This window comes from Falco punctatus (genome assembly GCF_963210335.1).
Source record: "Falco punctatus genome assembly, chromosome: 4".
NCBI lineage: Eukaryota > Metazoa > Chordata > Aves > Falconiformes > Falconidae > Falco > Falco punctatus.
Window position 1 is genome coordinate 97,110,436 of NC_137583.1, and position 22,367 is coordinate 97,132,802.

Here is a 22,367-nt window from a genome sequence, read left to right on the forward strand (position 1 = left end):
TAAAAAGTTTAGAGAAGGGGGATAGCTTTCTATGAGGCTTTACAGTGAAGAAGGAGAAACACGGAATAGAGACACTATGACCTGCATCATCTGTGGATTTTCTCCCTCCAGGAGAAACAAGCAGGCTTTTACAAAGACAGATCAGAAAAAGCTGTCATGAACCGGCTGTCACTTCTGAGGCATTACTTTAATCCCGTAAGTCACTGAGAGAGCACAGAGATTTTATTTTGCACCAAATCACCATGCTTGGATTCTGGTGAAGGGCTTGGAAAAACACATAGGTTTTTTGTGAAGCATAGGCTGTCCTGGCTAAAGAACTGCCTTGGCCAGTGACCTAAGCTGTAACATTGTTCCTTGATGTGATGTAAAAAGCCCTATTGCCTTATTGCAAAGCAGCGTTGGTATGTTCGTGTCATCTCAGTCATTGGAGATGACTACAAAACACCCACGCCTAGTAACACATTTTTCTACATGGTGGTGTCTCCCAGCACATTTCAGTTTCCCCATTATCCCAGCACCTGAGATCCTTTCTCATGAAATCAGTGGCATTGGAAAAGTAATAGTGACCTTTCGGGACTTTGCCAGTTTTTATTTTTCCAGAACCAATGTTTGAAGGCTGGACTTTGGAAATTCAGTTGCGTGAATGATTTTGGGGTAGAAGGTGTGCCCATATTTCTTTTTTACATTTTCTATCACTTAAAATAAGAAATTTGACAGACTGGATCAGTGCTGTGACCAGTCTTCTATCACCTTGAGCAACAGGATGCAGAAAACGCCCCTTTGGTGTCATGGATGCGCTTCTTGGAGTAGTTTGTCCTGGGTCTGTCCCACTGGGTTTAGCAAATCTCCCACGTCTTCTTTGGCTCATCACCGAGTAAGGACAGCAGCATCACACCCATGTTAACGTGTGTGACGAGCACACTGCAGTTCCACTGATGGCTCGCCAGCGCCCTTCCTTCTGACTTCTCCAGTATCCCCTCCCAGACTTAAAACTCCCATAGTAGTTAAACACTGAACTCTTCAAGGGTGCACAATCTGTAATAACATTTAATACTACCTCCAGCGTAAAGATCCATCTGCACTGCGAGACAAGTAACAACTGTTAAATAGAGAAGAAGCACCTGTGATAAGTTATTTTAAAAAGGCTCGGTAACAGGCCACAGCCCGTGTATCAGGATCAGTCCCATCTAGGCACAGACCAAATCTGTGAGTCATGGGATTGTGCTTCAGAGCAGATTAACCTTGTAAGAAATGCCAGCAGCTGTCAGGACAACAGCACGCCACCATGGCCAGCACCTCTGCCATCTTTCAAACACACGCTCACCAGGGAATTAGGCTCTGCCAGGCTTTCTGCATCATCTCTCTCACTCACTTTTTCACCACCTTTTTTGTATCCTCTAGACCCCACTGAATTTCAACTTACCGTCAACACGCTGGCGTGACTTCTGACCGTACACTTTTTGTGCGACTGCTGTGAACTACCTTGCCTTTTTTAGCTTGTAGAAGTCCATTCCTCATTTTGATTTTTGCCTGAATCACCAAGTGTCATCTACAATTCACTTCCTCCCGCAAAAGCAAATACCGGCCAGTGCTAACAGCAATAAACGCTGTGTCCTGCTGCTCAGCCCCAGTGACTGCAGCTTTTGTTTAAAGGCACCATAGGGCTGCTGGCCTTACAACATCTTTCTTCATCCTTCTACATTTTACAAGTTTTTTATTTACACCAAGCACGCCACCTTTTCCCCAAAGAAAATCTCTGTTAAAACGGTTCCACAGACTGTGTTAAACTTTTATACAGCGGGAAGGAAAAAAAAAAAAAAAAGGCAGGACTGTGCTGTGCTACAGATTTTACTGCAAAGGATCTCTTTCACAGTCCTTTTAGGGGCTTCTGAACGAGAGTTTTATGAATTTATAACAACATATATGTCAGGCAGACACTGGAATTCAAATTATTTTAACTCCAACTGAAGGCCTGTGTTTGAATGTCTGAATGCATTCCTTTGTGGCTGAGATTTCTCGAGTCTTAAAACTGCAAAGACCATATCTTCATTATAAATATTCCATTTCTTAGTCATTCTTGTGTCGAAGGACTGCTGGAGAGAAAATCTGCACGAGTGTGGTCCAGGAGGTGACAGAAATCAGAAGAATTTCGTTGCAGAGGTAGGGATGTTCTCTGAGGATGCTCACTGAGCCTGGCATCTCTGCTACGTAGCTAGACCTTTGGTACCAAAAACGCGTAACACCAAACCCAACAATGGTATTGCTTGGCTAGCACTCACACTCATAGCGAGCCGTCTTGATCCTAGTGCCTCAGAATCTATTGGACTCATTTACCTTCAATGTGGGAGATTTTTCTTGGTTTCCTTTTGCTCTAATACAGAGTCTGGATGCCTGCTGGGCTGGAGGGTTAATACAGACCTCTGTATCTCCCCAGCTGGTTGTTACTGTCCACTTCTTAACTATCAGAATGGCTCATAAATGGCTGGCTTATTGGACTACTTAGTTTAATGGCTGTTGAAGAAAAGACATTCTTACACAATGAACCCTGTAATTGTTTCTTTGGAAACCCTTTTGCAAGCATCTGCTAAATACAATAAACATTTCCATGTGGATATAATGGCAATGCAGTGTACAAATAAAATGGTTGAAATGAGGCATGAGAATGGCTTTGTATTTTATGAGTGTCTGATCGGTTTTCAGAAACATGATGGCTATTTCCACTTAATGAATGCCTCAGAAAAAAAAAAATATTTCAAGTTTTACAATGTAGGCACTACAAGAACTAGGAGTAGAGGCAAAAAGCGTGCTGTCTGCTTTCCCCACTGCTGCATTTCTAGCAGCCAACTCATCCCTTTCTTGAATCCCCCAAAAGTCTCTGAGATGGCTCATGCATAGGAAGTAACTTCCATTCTGTTTCGTGCAGAAACAACCTCCAGCACTTCGCTGAAGTTCAACCTCTCACGTATAAGCCAACACAAATATGCCAGTGAGAAAGAAGGATCCTGGCTAAGGCAGGGCTTGGCTAAATAGCCTGACGTTTTTCTTGGCTTGGCTCTGAAACGTATATGAAATATATCAAACCACCCCACTCTGGCTACCTGCTGTGCCCAAGGCTATTGGTCAGTACTTAAGAAATCCTTTTTTTGAATTAACAGTCAGTAGTATCGTTTTCTTACAACTTAAAATGTTAGTTAATGGTAGGGTACCCAAACATGAGATACAGGGAGCAAAGACTGACCATAGCACCACTGAGGACAATTGTTTAGTCCTAGAAACATATTTATGCCTCTGCATTTAGCCAAGCCAGCTTTCCAATAGGATATATTCCTGAGGTTAACACTAAACCCCATGTGCTTTATTATCATTTATGTTCTGTTACAATGATTTATTCTTCTACGCTTCCTTCTCATTCTTCCAGAGAATACGGACAAACAGCACCTTACTGTGACACAAAATGAAGATTTAGCAGCAACTTGATTTTAGTAACATTTCTTCCCCACTGTTACATGAGATTTAAATAACCATAACTGGTCTTTTTGAATTGGTTTCATCTCAAAATATTCCAGTTCCCTTTTTACAGTCCAGCAGAGCCTTTGCTACTCCTGCACTAAGAAGTTGATAAGGGCAGTTCTAGGAGACAGAAACGCCTTTTTAATGGTTCGTCCCTGGAGATGCTTGACTCCAAGCTCACTCTGAAGAACTAGCTCGTGCACTTCTTCAAAATTGCGGGCTGCTTGCTGAGGAACAAAAACTTTGCCACAAGCTTTGTTATTGATCTGAAAAAGACAGGCATGAAAACAAGAAAAAACAGAAGTTACTAGACTGATTTATACAATTTCATTTCCTGAATCCAGTCCATCTTGTTACATGGGGAGGGGGAGAAAGGGATCAAACTTTCTTTTCTCCAACTCCAACCTTTTTAAGTAGAGGATAAAATTCTCCTTACCTCCTGTCCATATACCATAAAATAAGAGAATGAAACTCTGATTCACGATAGTCAAGGAAAATTGAAGAAGTGGCCATAGGAAGTCTTAGTTTTGAAGATAGCAAGCAGCATGTCGCTACGCAATGCGGCAATCTTTTACATTTAAAACCACGGTAGCTACACAAGCTGAATACTGAATAAGCACGAACATAATGGTTTGTCAGGCGGGGATCTTGGTTTGTACATACTTCTAGGCTGCCATTTGGATTCTTCACAGCTATGTGATTCCTCACTGGGATTCAAATGCAAGACATTAAAATAAAAATATTTGTAGCTGAAAAGGTATCTGAAAGATCTATCATCACTCATTTTTAGAAAAATAGGCTTTAACTCATTATGTTTTATTCACACTAAACACATGACTTGCTAAGCCAACACCAACCACAAAGGTGACAATAAGGTAATGTTTTCCCGTGTGTGGCTGGTTTACAGAGCAGTTTCCATACTGGTTTTGCATCAGCAGGGCAGAATCATGTAAGTAAAACTGAGTAAGGCCTTTAGTGGGAATCACCTTAATTTTTAAAATAATCTTATAAATCCTTTCTGTCACCCAGTAAGAGCAGAAAATGGACAGGGACTACAGAGCCTGACTGACTACTTTTCTAGAACTGGCATAAAATTCATTATTACAAAAATTTTCAGATTTATATGGAGTACTTTCAGTGGATTAATGAAAAGAATATCAATCCCACATTTTAGCAAATGAATCAATTTGATTTTTAAAAATCCAGATCAAATTACTTGCGTAAAAATCTGCTGCAGCTACTGCAGATATCTGACCTTTAGACATCATTGTAATGTGTTCTCAATCATCTAAAAAGGAATATATGTTGCTTCATACAGCTTAGACATAAAAATGCATGCAGCTTGGTTTTCACTTGGATTTTATGCAGGATACGTGTATGCAACATACCACCAGTGACAGAGACCTGCTTCACCTACCTAGTTTGTATTGTGTTGAAAATAAATTAATCTCTGCAATTCTCAGAGAGAGGAAGTTGAGACAGATTTTTAAGGAACAAGATGAAGTCTCAAATGCAGCTGGGGTGAGTAATTTCTGTTTTTTTGACTGGACTTGACATTAATTTGTAGTGCTAATACAGATAGGCTTTTATTCCTACACGCATCCATAACGTGGTACCATCAAAGGCTGGCTGTGTTAATCTTTGCCTTTAGCACCTGGTGCAAAGTAAATCCCTTAAAAAACACGGAAGAGTTCATTTTTAGAGCTTTTGTGAAAAATACATAAAAGTAGTTCTTTTTGACAGGGCACTTCAGAGAAGTAATGCATTCCCCAGGAAAAAGAAAACAGTAAAATCCAAACTGATACAGTTTTAGTGAGAATATAAAGCAAGCTTGTCAGCTTGCTGCTAGGACACACAGCCTGCAGTTCAAAACTATGCCTGCTTAGTTAAAATGTCATTCACTGTCCTCCATGATGCAGATTAACACGTCCCAGTGGATGGATGTTGGCTGGGGGAACCTTGCCACAGCTAGCCTGTTTGGTGCCGTTCTCAACAGAAAAGCCAAGCAGTCTAAATCAACTTAGCAAATAAATGACTGTGGTGGTTGTGTTTTCCTAGAAAGGTCGAGAAGCCTGGGCCACCCGACACTGTGTACCTTCCCACAGCACGTCTCCTGATCCTCCCACACCCTGCTGCCAGCCGAGTCTGAAAATCCTATCAAATGGCAGATGGGTTATGATTTCAGCACAGGTTTCCAGCGCGGCTTTTCATCATAAATATCATGATGCAAAGTCAAATGTATTAACATCATTCTTAAAATAAGCATCTGCATCACATACTTGTGTGTATCAAGCATTCTATTCACATACTCTTTTAGTTGCGGGGCTGGATTCTCAGTAGGAAAAATATTTTCTACTATGTCTTCATCTCTCTGTCTGTATCTTACTAGACCATCACAACCCTCGGCAGTTCCAGGTAAAAGTGCCAGCACAAGAAACTTGGGTGCTGGCAGCCTTGTTTCTCTGAAAAACCATGGCAAACTGCAAGAGGAGAAATAAGTGAGGCTTGGGTCCTTTCTTCCCCTGAGGAAGGAAGCTGTTGCTTTTTTTTTTTTTTTTTTTTTAAACCACATTTGGCATTTTAGAATATTTTGGATCTAGAGGGAGCCAGAGGGAACTAGAGAGGTTATGAAGGATGAAACGATATCAAAGACTGAAAAATAAGCACCTGGAGGCTGCAGAGAGGAATTTTTAATTCCACTCAAACATTTTTTTACTATTGATGTATAATCCTTCTGAGAAGCAAAAATGAAAATAAATATCTGTGTCCTTTTAGGCCTTCCTTGTGTGCCAGAGCAAGAAAAACGACACCGGCTTTTTTTTTGTTTTGTAAAAACATCAGTTATAAGACCACAGCTGCTAACAGTTCTGCGCCACCTAGAAAATGTGAGGAATGCTAGTCAGAAGTGTGTTCACAGGATGAAATGCACACTACATTCAGGTCAGATTTTTCACAGCATTAACAATACACGGTAGGATTAAAAATATTCAACTTTGCAGTAACATTTGAAGTAATGGATACCATGCATATACAGTGAATTTAAATGTCTTTCTTGTAGGCACTCTGTACTGTATCGGCCAAGGATACAGCGAGTTGGTTCCTTTTGCTGCTTTGGGTTAAATACGGAAAGATGTAACTCCAGCACAGACAGGAAATAATGAAGTATTTTGTGTCAAGAGAAATAAACCCATAATGTCTCAGCAGGCAAAACCCTGGCAGCCTGAGGCAGTTTGATGCCTGGCGAAGAACAGGGTTGTGGCCCACAGACTCGGTTTGACTGTGCAGCCTTGTGAAGAGACACTGCCTCTTTGCAGCTACCAGTTCCTCTGTATGTCAAGTGTTTCTTGGTTTAATGAGGGCTATTCATTTTTGCAGCCGTACAAAAACCTAGTGTCCACAAGACTTTAAAATATTCACATTTATGATGACTTTTCCCCGCTCCTCCTCCATATTTCCCTCTTGCCTTCCTCCTTACAGTAGAAAGCCAGGCACACCTCCTAGGCACAATTTTCAAGAATTATTCCCAGTTTGAAAAAGGAACTTGTCTCTGTGGTCTTCCAGTCACTTGCTTTCTCAGAACTAAAGGTGTTTACATACATCATATTCTCCCAACAAAGGGGTTGTTTTTTCTCTTATTACAAGACTTCTACAAAGGTTATGGCTTTGACAAAGTCAGTCAGGAAAAGAAACAAAAAAAAAATTCATAATGGTTGTTTAAAGCAAAATTCATTTTTATTTTTCTGGTTTCTTTTTTTGAGAAGGAAGTTTTAATGTCAGCAGAAAAATATCAGTGACATGTTTAGGTGTTTTCATGTTTGTTTGTATAGTCTTAAAAACAGAGGTCATAGTTTTCCCTGTATTGCTGAAGTTTTTATTTTAAGGATACATTTAATAACTAATTTGCTTTAGCCACAATTGCAAAGATGTTTCTATAATTACACAATTTCTCATTCATGACTTCCTTAAAAACTGAATGCTGGAATTTAAGATGTTTGCTAGCTGTGCTTGAAAGTGAAGGTTTATTTTAAGCTTGAGCAAAGTGATTATACCTCAGTGAAGATTTTTACTGGTATAAATAAATACTTATCACTTAAAGAAAGGAAGAAAGAGGAAGGAAGGAAGCAAGCAAGCAGTAAACCTACAGGAATATTAGACTAAATCTGCTATTAACCCCAGTTGGCACTTGAGTCCTCCTTGGTTTGGGAAAAGAAGCCAGTTAAAAATTACCTCCAAAAATACACACTCTGTGGCCTCGGCTAAGGATGTATGTTGAATGTTAGAAAAATTAGTGTTTTAGCAGCAGTTCTCATTCTGTTCAAGTGGACTGACTGAGAGATCTGGCAAGCTTTGTAATTATTTGCAAAGATATTTTGGTTAAGGATCAACATGACGTACCCTAAATCCAACCAATCTCTTCCATCCTCAAAAAACCCAGCTGAACAAAAATAACCCAATTGCCTTACTCCTTCTACCCAAAGGAGCTAACAAAATAAAATACAGATAAAATGCATCGCTTCTGTTTCTCTTACACACGCACATAGAACACGCAGTTTTACATGATCAAACAACATTTCTTGTAGAGGCTCCATTTTGTTCAATGTCCAGAAACACAAAAAGTCTTTAAGTTGAAACATTTAAATTAATTTAAAACATTTAAGCTTAGAATGTCCGCATGGTATGTTAACGGTTATTCTGTGGTTAGCAGTGGAAAAGGCAGGAGTCCTGCAGATCTGATAGTACGCAACTACATCACTACAGACTACCGTAACACCTGAGCACGAAGAACCTGAAGGCAAGTTGCCCAGGAGCCAGTCGATGGAAGAGCTGAGACACTACTCGTGGATCCCACAGGCCTGGCTCCAGGCAGTCGCTCTATGGCCTGCAGTGGCACCTGCTGCTGTGCCCTCTCTAATGATAAAGCTCTATGACGCCTGGGAGCATGCTGAATACAGACTAGTTAGCTAGAGAAGTAGGAAAAAAGACACTAAACTACACTGCACATGTGCACAGACACATGTTGGAGAACTGCAGGTTAACTAAATGTAGTTACGTGTCCGCTCTTCTGCTGAGCTGCCAGCTCCTTCTCTAGACCAAAAGGATGCTAGAGCTCAAAGAGAAACTGGAATGACATTACCAAGGATACCTGTTTTTCCTCAACCTCAGTCCTCCAAATACTGAATGCTGAATACTCCAAATGCTGAAACGTGCCAGAAGCTCAGCCCAAAGCAGACAGGAAACGTCGTTTGGCAAAAATCACAGCAACTTAACCCAACTTATGGTAGGTTGTATTAGGCAGCCATAGCGCTACAGGTACCACAAGAAATGTCACCTACTTAAACATTTTTTGACAGAGCCAAGTTCATAAATGCGCTGTCAGGCAAAAAATCTGGAGGGACCTGTATTTTGATCGTAATTTTGACTGCACCGTCCTTGCCCACAGTGGTTAATTGGCCAAAGCCCCACACGTACTAATATGCAGTCACTCAAAAAAGTTTCTGTTGAGATAGTCTCCCTTCCAGACTTGCTACATTTTTTTAACGTAGGAAACCATTTTAATTACTCAGCGCTATGGTAATTGCAGCTTCTATTCTGTCTGACCTTTCACTGAGCCACCTAAGAAGGGAACAGACTTCGACCAGAGCAGAAGTTTTGTCATCCTCTGAGCTTGTAACACATTGGTTAGCCACCACTGAACCTACATGAAAGCACTCTTACCAGAACAGACATCTCCACAACATCTGATGGCTGAAGGTACTCTGGGTCTACTTCGGGCCAGGACTGATGCAGCACATCAACATCCCAGTGATGATGATGACAAAGTTTGTTTTGCATATGCGCCAAACCTAGAAAATGAAACCAGTCAAACATTCAGCTGGGCTTTAACCAGAATATTCAATCTTTGGAATTTGGTAAGTAAGATCAGAATAAAGTTGACTTTAAAAGCAAATCCCCTAGGAGGAAATAACAGTGTTTAGATGAGCATACAGCACATTATAAACAGAAAGATATACATCTCTGAAGCGCTTGTTTTATGCCATGTGTAGGATGCTAACATGAACAATGTGGGCACAATTTAGATTTGTATTAGCACTCTGTAACTTTGCCAACAGCACAGAAGACCACAGTTTATTATTTGAAATCATAACACTGCAACACAAACTGACGTCTACTTCTGGAAGTCAATCATAATCCTGCATTTTTTTTTCAGTAACACCACCAGTTTGATTAAAATTTTACTCAGAACTCAACCAAAATAATAAACAATTATGGCTTATTATTTTACCATCTGTAATATGCTGAGTAGCTTCTAATTATGCAAGTCAAGCTATACTTGCAAGATTTTCTCATATTTTGTGGAGTATCTATTTTCTTACAACTTAAAGGTGCCACACTACCTTGCACAGCTTGCTCTCCTTCTTATGATACATATATTCTAAAACACTTTATCCTTTGATTTTATTTTAAAAGCTCCTAAAATGGCTATAAGCAATCTCCTTTTATTAAATAGGCTTTGCTTTCCTCAAGACAATTTGTTCCTGATTTGTTTAAGTAATAGGAGAATAGGATGCAATTCATTCTGAAGCTGCATTCTTTAACTGAATAAAAGCTTCCGAGTGGAATTCATGTTGCTCTTTGCTCCAGCTGTAGGACAAAATGGAAAGATTTCACTTAACAAGAGGCTGTCAAATTTAATCAAAATTGATGATGATTGCTCCTGTGAGTCTCACAAAGCCAGGGAACTTTTAAATTAAAAACATTCACTGTGTATGAATAAGACTACAGACTAAAACTTTTTTGTAAGTACATGCTTCATTCAGAACTGCAAAATGTATGTGAAATCTCATCTGGTTTAGGGAAACTCCAAGCAAAAGCATAAAGAAAACCCATCAACACAAGATTCACTGTTGAGACGGAGGCACCTGAAGCTGTTCAAAACACAGCACAACAGCAGTCATAGGAGCAAAACCAACCCACGCACAATACCCACATGAATTTACCTAGCTGGATTGTTTAGACTAATACAGTGAGTAACAGCAAACAGGCGCATAAAGAGAATGCAACTTTCTGCAGAAAAATCCGCCAGATTTTTGTTAGTGTTTTTGCAGACAAAGCACTTTGGTAGAATGACACACAGCCTTGCTATCTGCTGAATGATTCAGAATGGGGCAGTGGCGTGGACTGATGGGAGCTATTTCTAATTGCAAGCAAGAATGTGCAAATTTCCTAAGAATGACAACAAAGCCACAATCTTATTAGGTAAATAATTGATTAAAACACTTCAACAGGTCTGATTTTGCATGTTTTTCTTCTCTCACAGCAGTAGCTTAGAAACTGAAAGAGCAAAAGATAGGAACTCAAGCAGAAAAAAAATTCTTCACATTGGTGATTCATTATCACGTTGACTTTAAAGACAACAGCTGCCAGATTCTTCCCTTTTTGGCATTTGAACATCCAGATGAGCTCATTTCTTTCCAACTGATCACATGCCTTGGTGCAGAAGCATGCACACTGGCCACTCCTTATTTTCCTGTTGAAGTGGATTTCTTCAAGCCACTTCAAAAACACTTCCTAATACGATTCAAGAGCTTCTATCTATGAAAGCAAAACCAGGGTCACTTTTAAATCCCATGGAGGCAGTCAGTCCTAATAAACCGACTAACCAAAAAAATTAAAATTAATTCTGAAGTAGATAAACTGTGACTAAGCACAGTGTCAATCTTTTGGTTCTCTTTCTTGCTGCAAAATGAGCTATGAGCTCATCTGTATTAAAAAAAAAAAAGTGCAAAAATCAACAGAACTAGTTTCAGAAAACAGAGTTCGACAGGAAACCAAAATGAAGGTTTTACTTCTGTTGCCTGTTCGCCTTCCTGCCTTAATTCACAGTTCATGAGCTGTAGAACACAGAAAACGCAAAGGTTTGGTTTGCGTTTTCAAAATGCACAAGACCAGAATGCACACACACAAGACCAGAAACTTCATCACCATGATCCAGAATGGTGACGGTCCACTTGTGAGGACGAAGACAGCCTTCCCACTTGATTCTGAGACATTACACAAAAGCACTGTTTGAGAAGTTAAACCCCGACCATTTCACAGCCTTCTGTTGTGAAAACAGTAAAAACCTAGTTTACTGTCTTGCTGCACTAGAAAGTGCCTGGGAAGTGCACTTTTATGAAGCAGCATACATTTTGCTTTCTATTTTCTGATGTATTTTGCTTTTATGGCTATAGATTCTCTTGCAAATGTAGGACAGAAAGCCAACTGAGTATATTTTTACTTACTGTAAGCCGTTCACTTTTATGTACACATCTGTACAGCCACACAGGACAGATCAAAGACAATACTTGTGCTCAGTCTGAAGCTCTGATCTTGCTAATGAATCTGCTTCAACAGACTTTTACTGACTAGCAAGCTAATACTAGAACAAGGTTTCCCTAACCAGTAACTCACAGCATTGCAGTCAAGTTAAAACACCAAGTTAAATGCATATTATATTACTGTAAATGAGCAAGTTGAGAGACGGAGGGGACAGGACAAGTCTAACAACGTTTCAGCCCATGGGAATGTTTTATTAGCATTATGTGAGTACTTCATAAGCATAATACTTCCCCTAAGGTGCTAAATGGCAGGGAAGAGCGGATTCTCATTTTAAAGAGATTTAAGAAGGAAGATGTTGAAGCAATCACGTATCAGCAAGGTGTAAGGACTGCAAGGTCTTCTAGTCTTACAGAAAAAAGCACTAGAAAAAAATATCTGTAAAATTCCAGCAACAGTGCAGCTAGTTTGACACAAAACTATGTAGGCAAGAGAAAAAGATGTCATTATGGAGCAAACTGAGTAAGAGCTGGCATGGGACAAGCACCGGCACAGAGAGGTTAACAAAGCAGAAAAGGCAAGGAGGATGGAAGCCTTAATGGGTGATAAAAGGAAGTTGATGAAGGCATCTCAAGCAATGCCAGTATCAGAGTTTACGACTATGGATCTTCTAACAGGACATGTAAGAAGATCAGAGTGGAGAGTATAAGGTGACTGTGAGGGTGTCTTATCCAAATGTTGATAATTTTTGGATTTAGCTAAATCAAAACAATAGAAATCTGTGTTAAGTAAAAATCCACCACACTAGCAGACAATCAGATAAAGTATTTAAAAAGCCCAGAGCAGGAGTGTGTAAGGGTAAGTGGAGATGCATTCTGGGTCAGTATCTTACTTGCCTCTGCAGCCTCTTCCAAGGAAAGGATTGTTACCACGTTACTTTGTTCTTGACACGCATTTTTACTATTTAATGAATCTTCCTATTTGGCAGATTCAGACAAGTTGCATACCTGAAATACCTTTCCGCAGCCCAGGAGGAGTATGTTAGTCATATGTGAAATGGTCTGCAACCTCAAAGAACTCAGAGCAACACAGTAACAGCTGTTTTCTAGACAGCTCTGAAACAAATGGTATTATACTATTGGTATAGGAATACAGAATCGGGTTGTGAAAAGCCTGGGTTGCTAAAAGCAGACTCTAGAATGTGTTTCCAATTCAGCAAACTCCATGTGAATCCTTTTAACCTTCTGAAAATAATCCACCTTCCTCCACTTGTACAGACTTACTATTCTTCTCTTGGGGTCATTACTCTTGGAGGAAAAAAAAATAAAAATCCCAAATTATGTTTCTTCGTGGATTTGTGAAGGGGGATTTCTGCATTCAGATTTTCAATTAAAATCTGCAACATTAATTAGCTTCTACTCAGCTCTATTCTTCACAGAAGCCTTCTTGAGAAGGACTGAATTCAGACAAAGAAATTCTTGCAAAAGAGCTACTGCAGTGACAGTTAAAATGTTGCTAAGACAATTACACCATTACAAATTCCAATAATTACGTTTAATTTCAATGTGTCTTAAGATGTGTTTAATATCAGTATGTATCTTTCATGTGCCATCTCTCATAAAAATTTAACAACTCACAATAAGCAGTTTCATATCCTTGTCTGGACAGCAAAATCCTGTACTACTACAAACAAACTGAAGAAAAAAAAGTCTCAAATGGTGTCTGTATATTCCTCAGATACAAGGTTTCAGGAAGGAAACAGATTTCCTCATCCTGTCAGCGTTCATAAACTGCCAAGATATCAGCCGGATGAACTCTTCCCACACTGAGGGGCTACAGTTGCTTTTTCTGTTATTAAGCGATAAACCAGTGTATTCACTGCACAATTCAGACCATCAGGTTGACACACCAAAATACTGAAAACTGTGCTCCTCTAAGCAGGAGAAAGAACTTCACACACAAAGTATCGAAGCACTGGGCTACCATTGTTCAGCTGCTGAAAGGTGAGGCACTTCCCAAACAGCATTCAAGCAGCTTTTCCTTCACTCAGACTGGAAATACTTACTTCCAATACTGAAGTACGCTCTCCAACCAGCTCACAAAGAGACCAAACCCTTCATTTCTATCTGACGCAGGAAAACAAGATGGTCCCATATAAACTAAACCTCATGGGAGAATAATTCCTCAGCTGCAAAGAACAAAAATTGCTTTGTCCTGAATCTACCTAATTTTACTTTAACTGTACTTAAAAGTTGCATATTACATCGGAAGCATGCTTGGGATATCAGACTGCAGTTCTGAATTTGCAAAGTTAATCAACAAATGAACAAAAAATCTACAGCAGACTAAAAAGCTAAAATTTCAAATGAACACTGACACAACTCTTGCAAAGCAGGAGAGCATTATTACAATCAAAATTACTTACATCACTGATGCTAGTCATTACTTAAAATGTCAAGCAAAGCATTTATAATTAACATTCTAAAATAATCTTTGTAATTTTCCTAATAATTTCATTAGTTGGTAACCATTAAGATCGACTGATTTGCAGTTAATTCCAGCTGTAAGTAACTTTTTTTGCTAACCACGAAGGCACCTACATTCATATTTATACACGTAGCCATGTTTTAATCTCTACAAGATACTACATGAGAAAACACTGATTTGCCTTCTTTTTTTTTTCTTTTTACATTTCATTGTGATCTGTGCCAAACAGCTTTTAGATTGAAAGGGAAATTAAAATGCAAACAAGCATTTTTTGCTATTTAAATATGAATGCATTCAGAATACCAGTATTTAAGAAAATTTGTTAGATACTTAAAATTTACCATGTTTTGCAGTTAAATGCAATTTTTTCAAGCAAAGGAGAATATTTTATGTAATTACTGAATAAAACTAACAGTAGCAGGTTATCATATTTTGGACATCAAAGCCTTTAAGACTTTAATATTTATAGATGCTAGCCTAGCTTTTTATTCCAAAACTAGAAAAGGAGAAAAGGCTGGTTGATTATTTTTCAATTTCCAGAACACCTGTCATTTAAACTGAAAAAAGTACTATTTACACCTGCTCTTCTAGCCTCCAATTGTCAAAATTCATTTTATTACCTCCAGAAAGCCTCACTCCAGGTGTTTAACCAGAAACTTCTATAGTTCTGTGGTTTAATTGTCTTCAAATCTTTGGCAGAATTAACTTAATATAATACCATACATAAATAAGGGTCTTATTGTAGGTTGTCATTGTTTCACATTCAGTTTTAAATTCTATTGTACTTCTTAAAATGTTTCATGACCATAATCAGTGATCAGGAAAGCATGAAAGGAGAGATTACAGTGCAACAGTAAAGGTATTATTCATCCTGTGAAGCACAATGCAAACAATCAAATTAATGAAAATGCTCTCTTCTTCTACTTTCTTCTCCTCTCCTTTATTACAGCCTTCTTAAGGATGTAGTAAAATTAATATTAAGCATATCTCGTTATATAATAAACACTTTCTAATGAGAAACACTAATAAGAAAGCAAAATCCTTTTTCTTCAAAAAAAAGCTTAAATACACAAGGAAGCGTAATGTGCTTCAGGGTTAACAAGAACAAGTCACTGCTCCTACAAGCATTCCTACTTAACTGCCAAATTACCTGCTTGACACAAACTACAGGGCTTCCAGATTTCCCAGTTTCATTTTTCCCTGCATAAAGAAAAATGCCCCTTGTTTTAATCACTAAATCAAACAAAATGCAAAGGCTGCGTACAAGTTATTTTGGAATGAAATGTCAGTATTTTATCATGAATATGTTGCTTATGTGTTGTTTATTATTGGCATTACAATAGCAGACAGAGGCTTTCATCAAAGCGCGGGGGTCCACTCCTATAGGTGCTATTTATAGAGCTAATAATACACAAAGTCCTCTTCCTGACTAGTTTACGAGAGAGGAAGTAGCACTACATCTGCATTTAGATGCAAAGCCAAGGTACAAAAAGAGTGACTTACTCCGAGTGTGTATGGAGAACAAAAGGATAAAGAGAACTAAACAGAGTATTTAGGAAGCTTGATGTTTATACTGAAATTATTTAAAGTAAGAAAGCATCATCATACATACATAATAAAGTTTAAGAAATCGGTTACGTCAGATGAGCAACAAGACTTGGTGGAACCAGAGTACAATTCAGAACATGAACTTGGGGAATCTTTCTCTAGACTACAGTTGGACATTTTTCCCCAGAAACCCCAATCCCAGGACAACTGCTAGATATGGGCTATTCCAAAATAATACAGCCTTCTTACTTCAACATAGTACTTAAATGTACACACACTCTCCTGATGAAATTGTTTAATAACCTTAATGTACTGTAATGATGACCGTGCTAAGGGATTGTGATTTTCATGTTTAGTCATAAAATTCTTCAGGCAGTAATCACTATGCAATGTTGTTGTTTGGTTTTTTTTTTTTTTTTAATGCTAGTTGCACTGAATGACAATGCACAGTCTTTGGACCACACAAGCAAAATTTTCTCTTTAAAAGCATACAGAAGCTGAGGGCAATACACTCCCAATTTTTATGTTTCCTTTTCATTCTTACATCAGAGAGAGATCCATAAAATGTTTACCACTCTCATTGATTTTAGTAGTAAGAAAAGACAACCTTCCCTAACATTCCAGACACTACAGAATTAAGCTTTATGTTTGACAAGTTACATTAATTAAGACATTCTAATGTTCTTTGTCTTTTTATCAAATATATTTGATAATTCTCTATTCCCTAACATGTATTCAAATTTCAAGTTCACAAGGTACTGGATTTTTATTAAATAATTTGCCTGGACCCCTTCTGCCTACATCTCAACCAACATGGAAAACGAAGTCCTGGCAATTACTTCCATTTAAGTATAACTTTAATTAGATGGTACTTCACATTGTAGGAGAATATTGACCAGAAGTAGCTTTCTCCAGATGGATCATGTCTGATGCCGCTCTTTATTCTAAACAATTAAGCTTGTATTAAGACATCTTAAAAACACTGGAAATGAAAACACAGGAAAAAACCCCATTCTCCCTAGTGTATCATTCTGTTTCCAGAGTCTCTGCCCCTATGTTATTGCTTTCAACAGGAGCAGCCTTTTTTTGGCAGTTAACATTATTACAGAGCCATGCACAACTCTGAAATATAAGCAATTTAGTAGCTCTGCTCTGTAAACACTTGAATGCACAACGGTTTAGGATGACTGTTGGAATAAAACTGTTAAAACAGCGTCCAAAGGCTAACATTAGGTCCAAAACCACATAGCAATTTGTGGCCAGTCTTAATGCAGAATATATTCCTATCTTCCCACATACGTCTTGGGACTTGCTCCAAAGAACCTTAAAAGCAATGGCTGAACTCTGGCATGCACATCCCTTATTTCGCAGGCTTTAACTGTAGCAGCACCATGCAACTTAGCCCACTTGGAATTCAGATCTCAAGGTTTACAACTGTGACAGATCTTAAAAAAGATTTCCTGTCCACCATTCTCACTCTCCACGAGAGGTTAATTTGCAGCATAACATCCCTCGGTCTCTGGAGAATTCTACAAGAGCAGGATTTTTACTGAACACTCCTTTAGTCTTTTTAGTATACAGCTCTCTGACATGGTTCTTTTTGCTTGAATTCCTGAAAGAAAATATTCGCAGTCCAAAGACTCTGAAAGAGTTGTTTGAAAAAGGGCTGTCCCTATCCCCACGCTCAGCTCTTAATACTGCCATCCATATACCAGAGCAGCTAGCAGCTGACAGATGAATTCCTCATGCAAGTCCTGTCTTGAATTTTTCTTCCTTCTCCCTTTCTCTGCCTAATCTCAAGAAATCCACCTTCGTACCCAAGTGGAAAGAAACTAAAAGCAGAAAGAGAGATCCGACAACTCCGTAAGATTCAAGTTTGTTTAGGAATTATGACAGAAGGTGTCAAGACAGCTGCAGAATTCAGGGATAAGTGACACAGGTACTATGTTAAAGGTATTTTTGCAAACTTTTTGCCATTTTCTCCTGGAACATCAAGAAAAAGTTTATTTCTGTAAATACCTTTCCACATCTCTGATGCAATGTGTGGAGCCATAGGTGCAAGCATAATGCAGAGTGAAGCCAAAGCACCTTCAAATTCTGTGCTGTGGAGAATAACAGGCCGAGAAGCTTGCTAAACAAACAGAAGGAAAAGAAAATAAATTGTTAATATTCTGAGGTGGGGGGCAAGTAGTTTAATTAAGAAGAAAATGCAGTAAGGAAACCTACAATCCATTTCTATGCTTAGGAGAGCATACTTTCACAATAAACTGGAAACCTTAAGAAAAGTTATGGAGAATTAAAACTGCAACTCTTGGTCACAGAGTCCTCTCCAGCACTTGGAAACTAATCCTGAAGAGGCTGATGCAGTCCCTCGGGAATCTGCTCTAGTGTGGGAGTCTGAACACAGACCCATGGGGACAACAGTGGCCCTCAAAAACGTTTTGAGTGCTGCCACTTGTAGAAGTGCAGTCTTAGATAAAATCACAGCTATTTGAGAAGAGCTGAAGTACTTCTATAAGAGAGTCAAGCTGTGCTGAATGCAGCATGGTTTTTGTTGGGATAATGTTCAGTTGTACAGGATCCTAGAGTGGCTTAAGTAAAGCTGAATTTAGTGACAAAGTGAGGTTTTAGAGCTGAAGGAGGATTTGGGAATGAAAAGCAGAACATTGCCTTTTACAGTTTGATGCTCAGACTGCTTTAGTAAAGTGTTCAGCTTTCCTAGTACGTTTTCGGTTTCTTGCAAAGGGCTAAAGTGACAAAATTTGAATCTTTGTTCCTCTATTTATTGTATCTTAATAGAAAAGATACAGCACTAAAAGTAGCCAAATGAACTCTTTCTTTCTTTTCCTGTTTGAGAGGTTACATCTCATAGTAAATTCAGGTTCTGTATTTACTTCGTAATTTTCCTCTCTAATGAAGCAGCACAGAAAAATGTCAGCACTCATGTGCTGATGAGAATGACTTGGTGGGTGTGATTAACACCCATTCCCGTCTACTAGAAAGTTGTACAAAACCAGTGATTTGTTTGACGCAGACCTCAAATGTTGTCAGATGGCATCTTCTTCTTATCACTGATACTAACAACGTCAGTGCAAACTAGATTTAAGTTTTAGTAACTACTTCCTGCTTTCTACATTTAATTCTCACCCACCTCCTCCTTTTCAACTGGGAGCAAAAGAGGAAGTGTGAACCTGCTATACAGAAACTTGTTCTTGTAAGATACTGCACGGCCTTCTTTGGTCAAGAAACATGTCAGTGTTCAGACATCTGGCTGTCTGTAGGACACTGATGTTTATTTATTTATTTTTTATAAACGATCACTTATTACCATCCACCAGCACAAAATGCATATGAATCACTGAGCTGGAGTTAAAGAACAGTTTGTCACCTTCCCCACACCACAGTACTGTAGACTCATGTTACCTCAGTACAGCAATTGTGCACACCCTACTTAACTTTTTTTAAGTTCCATGACTTTACCAATAATCCCCTTGGAATCCATAAGGTATAAAATGGTATTTCAATAAAGAATTTGAAAAATCCAGATTTTTATTTGATTTGTGGTCTAGATCAGGTTACCATTATATACCTGAAGGATTGCTCAACCAGATGTAAGAGTAATAACAAAAATAATTGTAATAATAATAAAACAATAACAGTTTATTATATTTGATCTATTGCCACTGGCTGATAAACAACATAATCTAAATAAAAAATACTAAAAACTTAAATTATTTTTACATTTGTTTTAAAAAGGGGAATTTGTAAACTCTACTACTGGCAGACAGCTTAATGGTGAAAGCTGTCTCTGACGAATGTAAGATCATGTGTGATTTTCCTTGCAAAGAATAATCCTTTCCTTTAAAACCGAATATTTGGTATATAGCTACCTATGCGATTTGGTTAAAAACAAAAGAGAATAAAGAACACAGCTAAACAAAACGTATCCTTTTGAAACTACAGGATGCAGATGTAAACATCAGAACCTAGTGGCTCTAATACCATCAAGCTCCTCCTGCAAAACCGTTATTTCAGGGTTACGGTGATACCAGAACATGGTACTTTTGAACTGCATAATTCAATGAGGGTCTTGACTTGGTAGCAATACTTATGACAGTAAATGACTTACGGGAAGCTGGACCTATAGTTCAGGCAGCTCCTGCTTTGTATAAAGAATTACAGGAACTGGGTCTGAGAGAAAAATATCTTCGTTAATATCGCATACTTACATGGAGTATATTAGTGAGGCTCATCAATCGGGAAATAGCTGCATTGAACAGATGATCCTTTGTGAAGTACTCTGTTACCTTGTATCAGAAAAAAAGGTCTATCACTAATTGCTTAGAATTCTCAAATATAGAATATTGGGTTTTCAAATAAAAAAGAATTATTGATAATCAACTTCAATTTGTGAAATATGACCACTGTACCTCTTACATGACAACCACTTTGGCATGCAAACACGTCATATATGCAGTCACATGCATGTATGGGAAAATATCAATCATATAAAAATTCAGTTGACTAGCTTCCCCTGTTTCAGGATTCTTAAAGCTTCAATCAGGGACAATGAGAACTGTGTATTAGTAATCACCCTCTATTTCCTTTAATAGAGTATCTTCCCTTTGCCCCTACAAGAGGCTTTCATCCTTGTAAATCCAGTTATGCTGGTGAAAGCTTGTCCACAGATTGCAAGACTATAATTCCAAGGTCTGTTAAAAGGCCTGGAAGGTCCCTCACCACAGGATTATCAGGAAATGTTTTTATCCATAGAAAAATATTTTAAGTTAATTTTGCAAGTATTTGTATCTCCTTCTGAGTCATGGATAATTGAATTGACACTAATCACAGCATGAGACAACATAGAAGAAGAGATGAACGATCATTTAAGTAATTTTTTTTTTTTAGGATATGCTTATGTATTTTCACCAAAATATTTTTTTCGTTCTATATGAAACAGTAGGCATAATAATGAGGTGTGAAGCTAACAGAACCAAAGCTTTTGTTAGAGATAACCTGCATAACTCACCTACAGCTTTGCTCAAAACCCAGACTGATTAACATTTTAATGCCGTAACATTTCATCGTTTAAATAAGGCACAGAACAGAGAATTTTTGCCAATCCAAATCTTAATACTTTGCAGTTCTGTTCCACAGAATTTGTATGTAAATAAATTACTCATACAGAGAATAATTCAGTTAAAAAATATGAGCTACTCATCTGGGGAAAAAGCTTTTGGCTCTGTAACTCAAGCATATGGTTTTAGCATAAGCAGCAACTTATCTGGTAAATTACAAACTATTTAAGTGTTTCTTTTAACCTCAGAAATCACCAGATTCTTCTGCTCCCAGATCTTTCTGGCTTCTGCCTTCTCTTTCTTATTCAGAAGCTCAGGGTTGGGCATGGTTCCTGAAGTCCTTGCTTCAATAAGTTTGGTTACAAGTGCCCAGATGCGTGTTTGCCATCTCTGAACGCCTGGCATAGCATCAGCTGAGATTAACGAAAGATTGCAGAAAGAAATTTCAGTTACAATGAACGCATCTAAAATTTTAAATAAAAGCAAAAAAGGAAGTGAACGCTAAACATTTTTTCTAAAAAAACCCTGTATTTTAAATGAAAAAAGTCAATGCAATTAAGAATGCTTTTGCAAATAATGCTGGGTTGCCTTAAGGGAAATAATAATGTAAAACAAAAGTATTTTTCTGCAATGACTTTAAAACACACACAGCAAGAATATTTGCTAAATTTCTAAAATAACCCAATGTTAGAGTGTTCATCTCATGTTTTAACTAATTCACAGAACAGTTCTATATGCTCCCATGTTTCAAACCCACAGAATACAAACATACATATACACACACATGTATACACAGACATATTTTTTAAATTGAGAGATTTCTTCTAAAATTTTATTTTAGAAATGACATGTACTTTTGCTGGTACAGAGATGCTACTATGCTAATGACTATAGGCTCTGATCCTTGGTACCATCTTTTGACACAGCTTAGTTTGGGATGGGGTGATTATACATCTGTTCACCCTGACCCTGCAGGGACCAGTCCTGCTCTGTGGCTGCCCTAAGAACATGTTTCTGTGATCTAGGGACCACACCACAGAGGCCCCAAGCTACTGCTGCTCACAGCCAGGTCCTCCACGTGGTGTGGTGCAGAGCCACTAGTGAAAGGATGGCTCGAGGTGCAGCACTGATATGGCTTCAGCGCTCTTTTCCAGATGTGCTGTGTTTCTACTAGACTGCACAGCACTACACGCTGTGCTACACAATATCAACGTATCCTAAGATGTCCTAGCTGGCAAAAGCTTCCAACTCTGCTCTGGCAACTGCACTTGAAAAGACCACCAGAGCCACTACTAGACTGAGAGAAGTAAAAGATGTGTGAGTGACTGTAATACAGGTGGGTTATCTGTCTAATTGCACTAGATGAAAGACATTCTACTCATCTGGGAACAGTAAAATACAACCTGATTGACTACATCTGCATGATCC

At 38.4% G+C, this 22,367-nt stretch overlaps 1 protein-coding gene across 2 annotated transcripts in view; it reads right to left on the reverse strand.

The window, feature by feature from the left end:
* Positions 1-3,455: 3,455 nt before the first annotated feature.
* Positions 3,456-22,367, reverse strand: part of LARS2 (leucyl-tRNA synthetase 2, mitochondrial) — an 87,800-nt gene continuing 68,888 nt past the window's right edge. For both annotated transcript variants that reach the window (XM_080385884.1, XM_080385883.1), the window contains 5 exons: positions 21,183-21,352; positions 20,091-20,168; positions 17,881-17,992; positions 9,226-9,353; positions 3,456-3,776 (listed from right to left, as the gene is read on the reverse strand). In XM_080385884.1, coding sequence (XP_080242010.1) covers positions 3,597-3,776; positions 9,226-9,353; positions 17,881-17,992; positions 20,091-20,168; positions 21,183-21,352 — 668 coding nt within the window. In that variant the 3' untranslated portion in view covers positions 3,456-3,596. The remainder of the gene's footprint in view (positions 3,777-9,225; positions 9,354-17,880; positions 17,993-20,090; positions 20,169-21,182; positions 21,353-22,367) is intronic.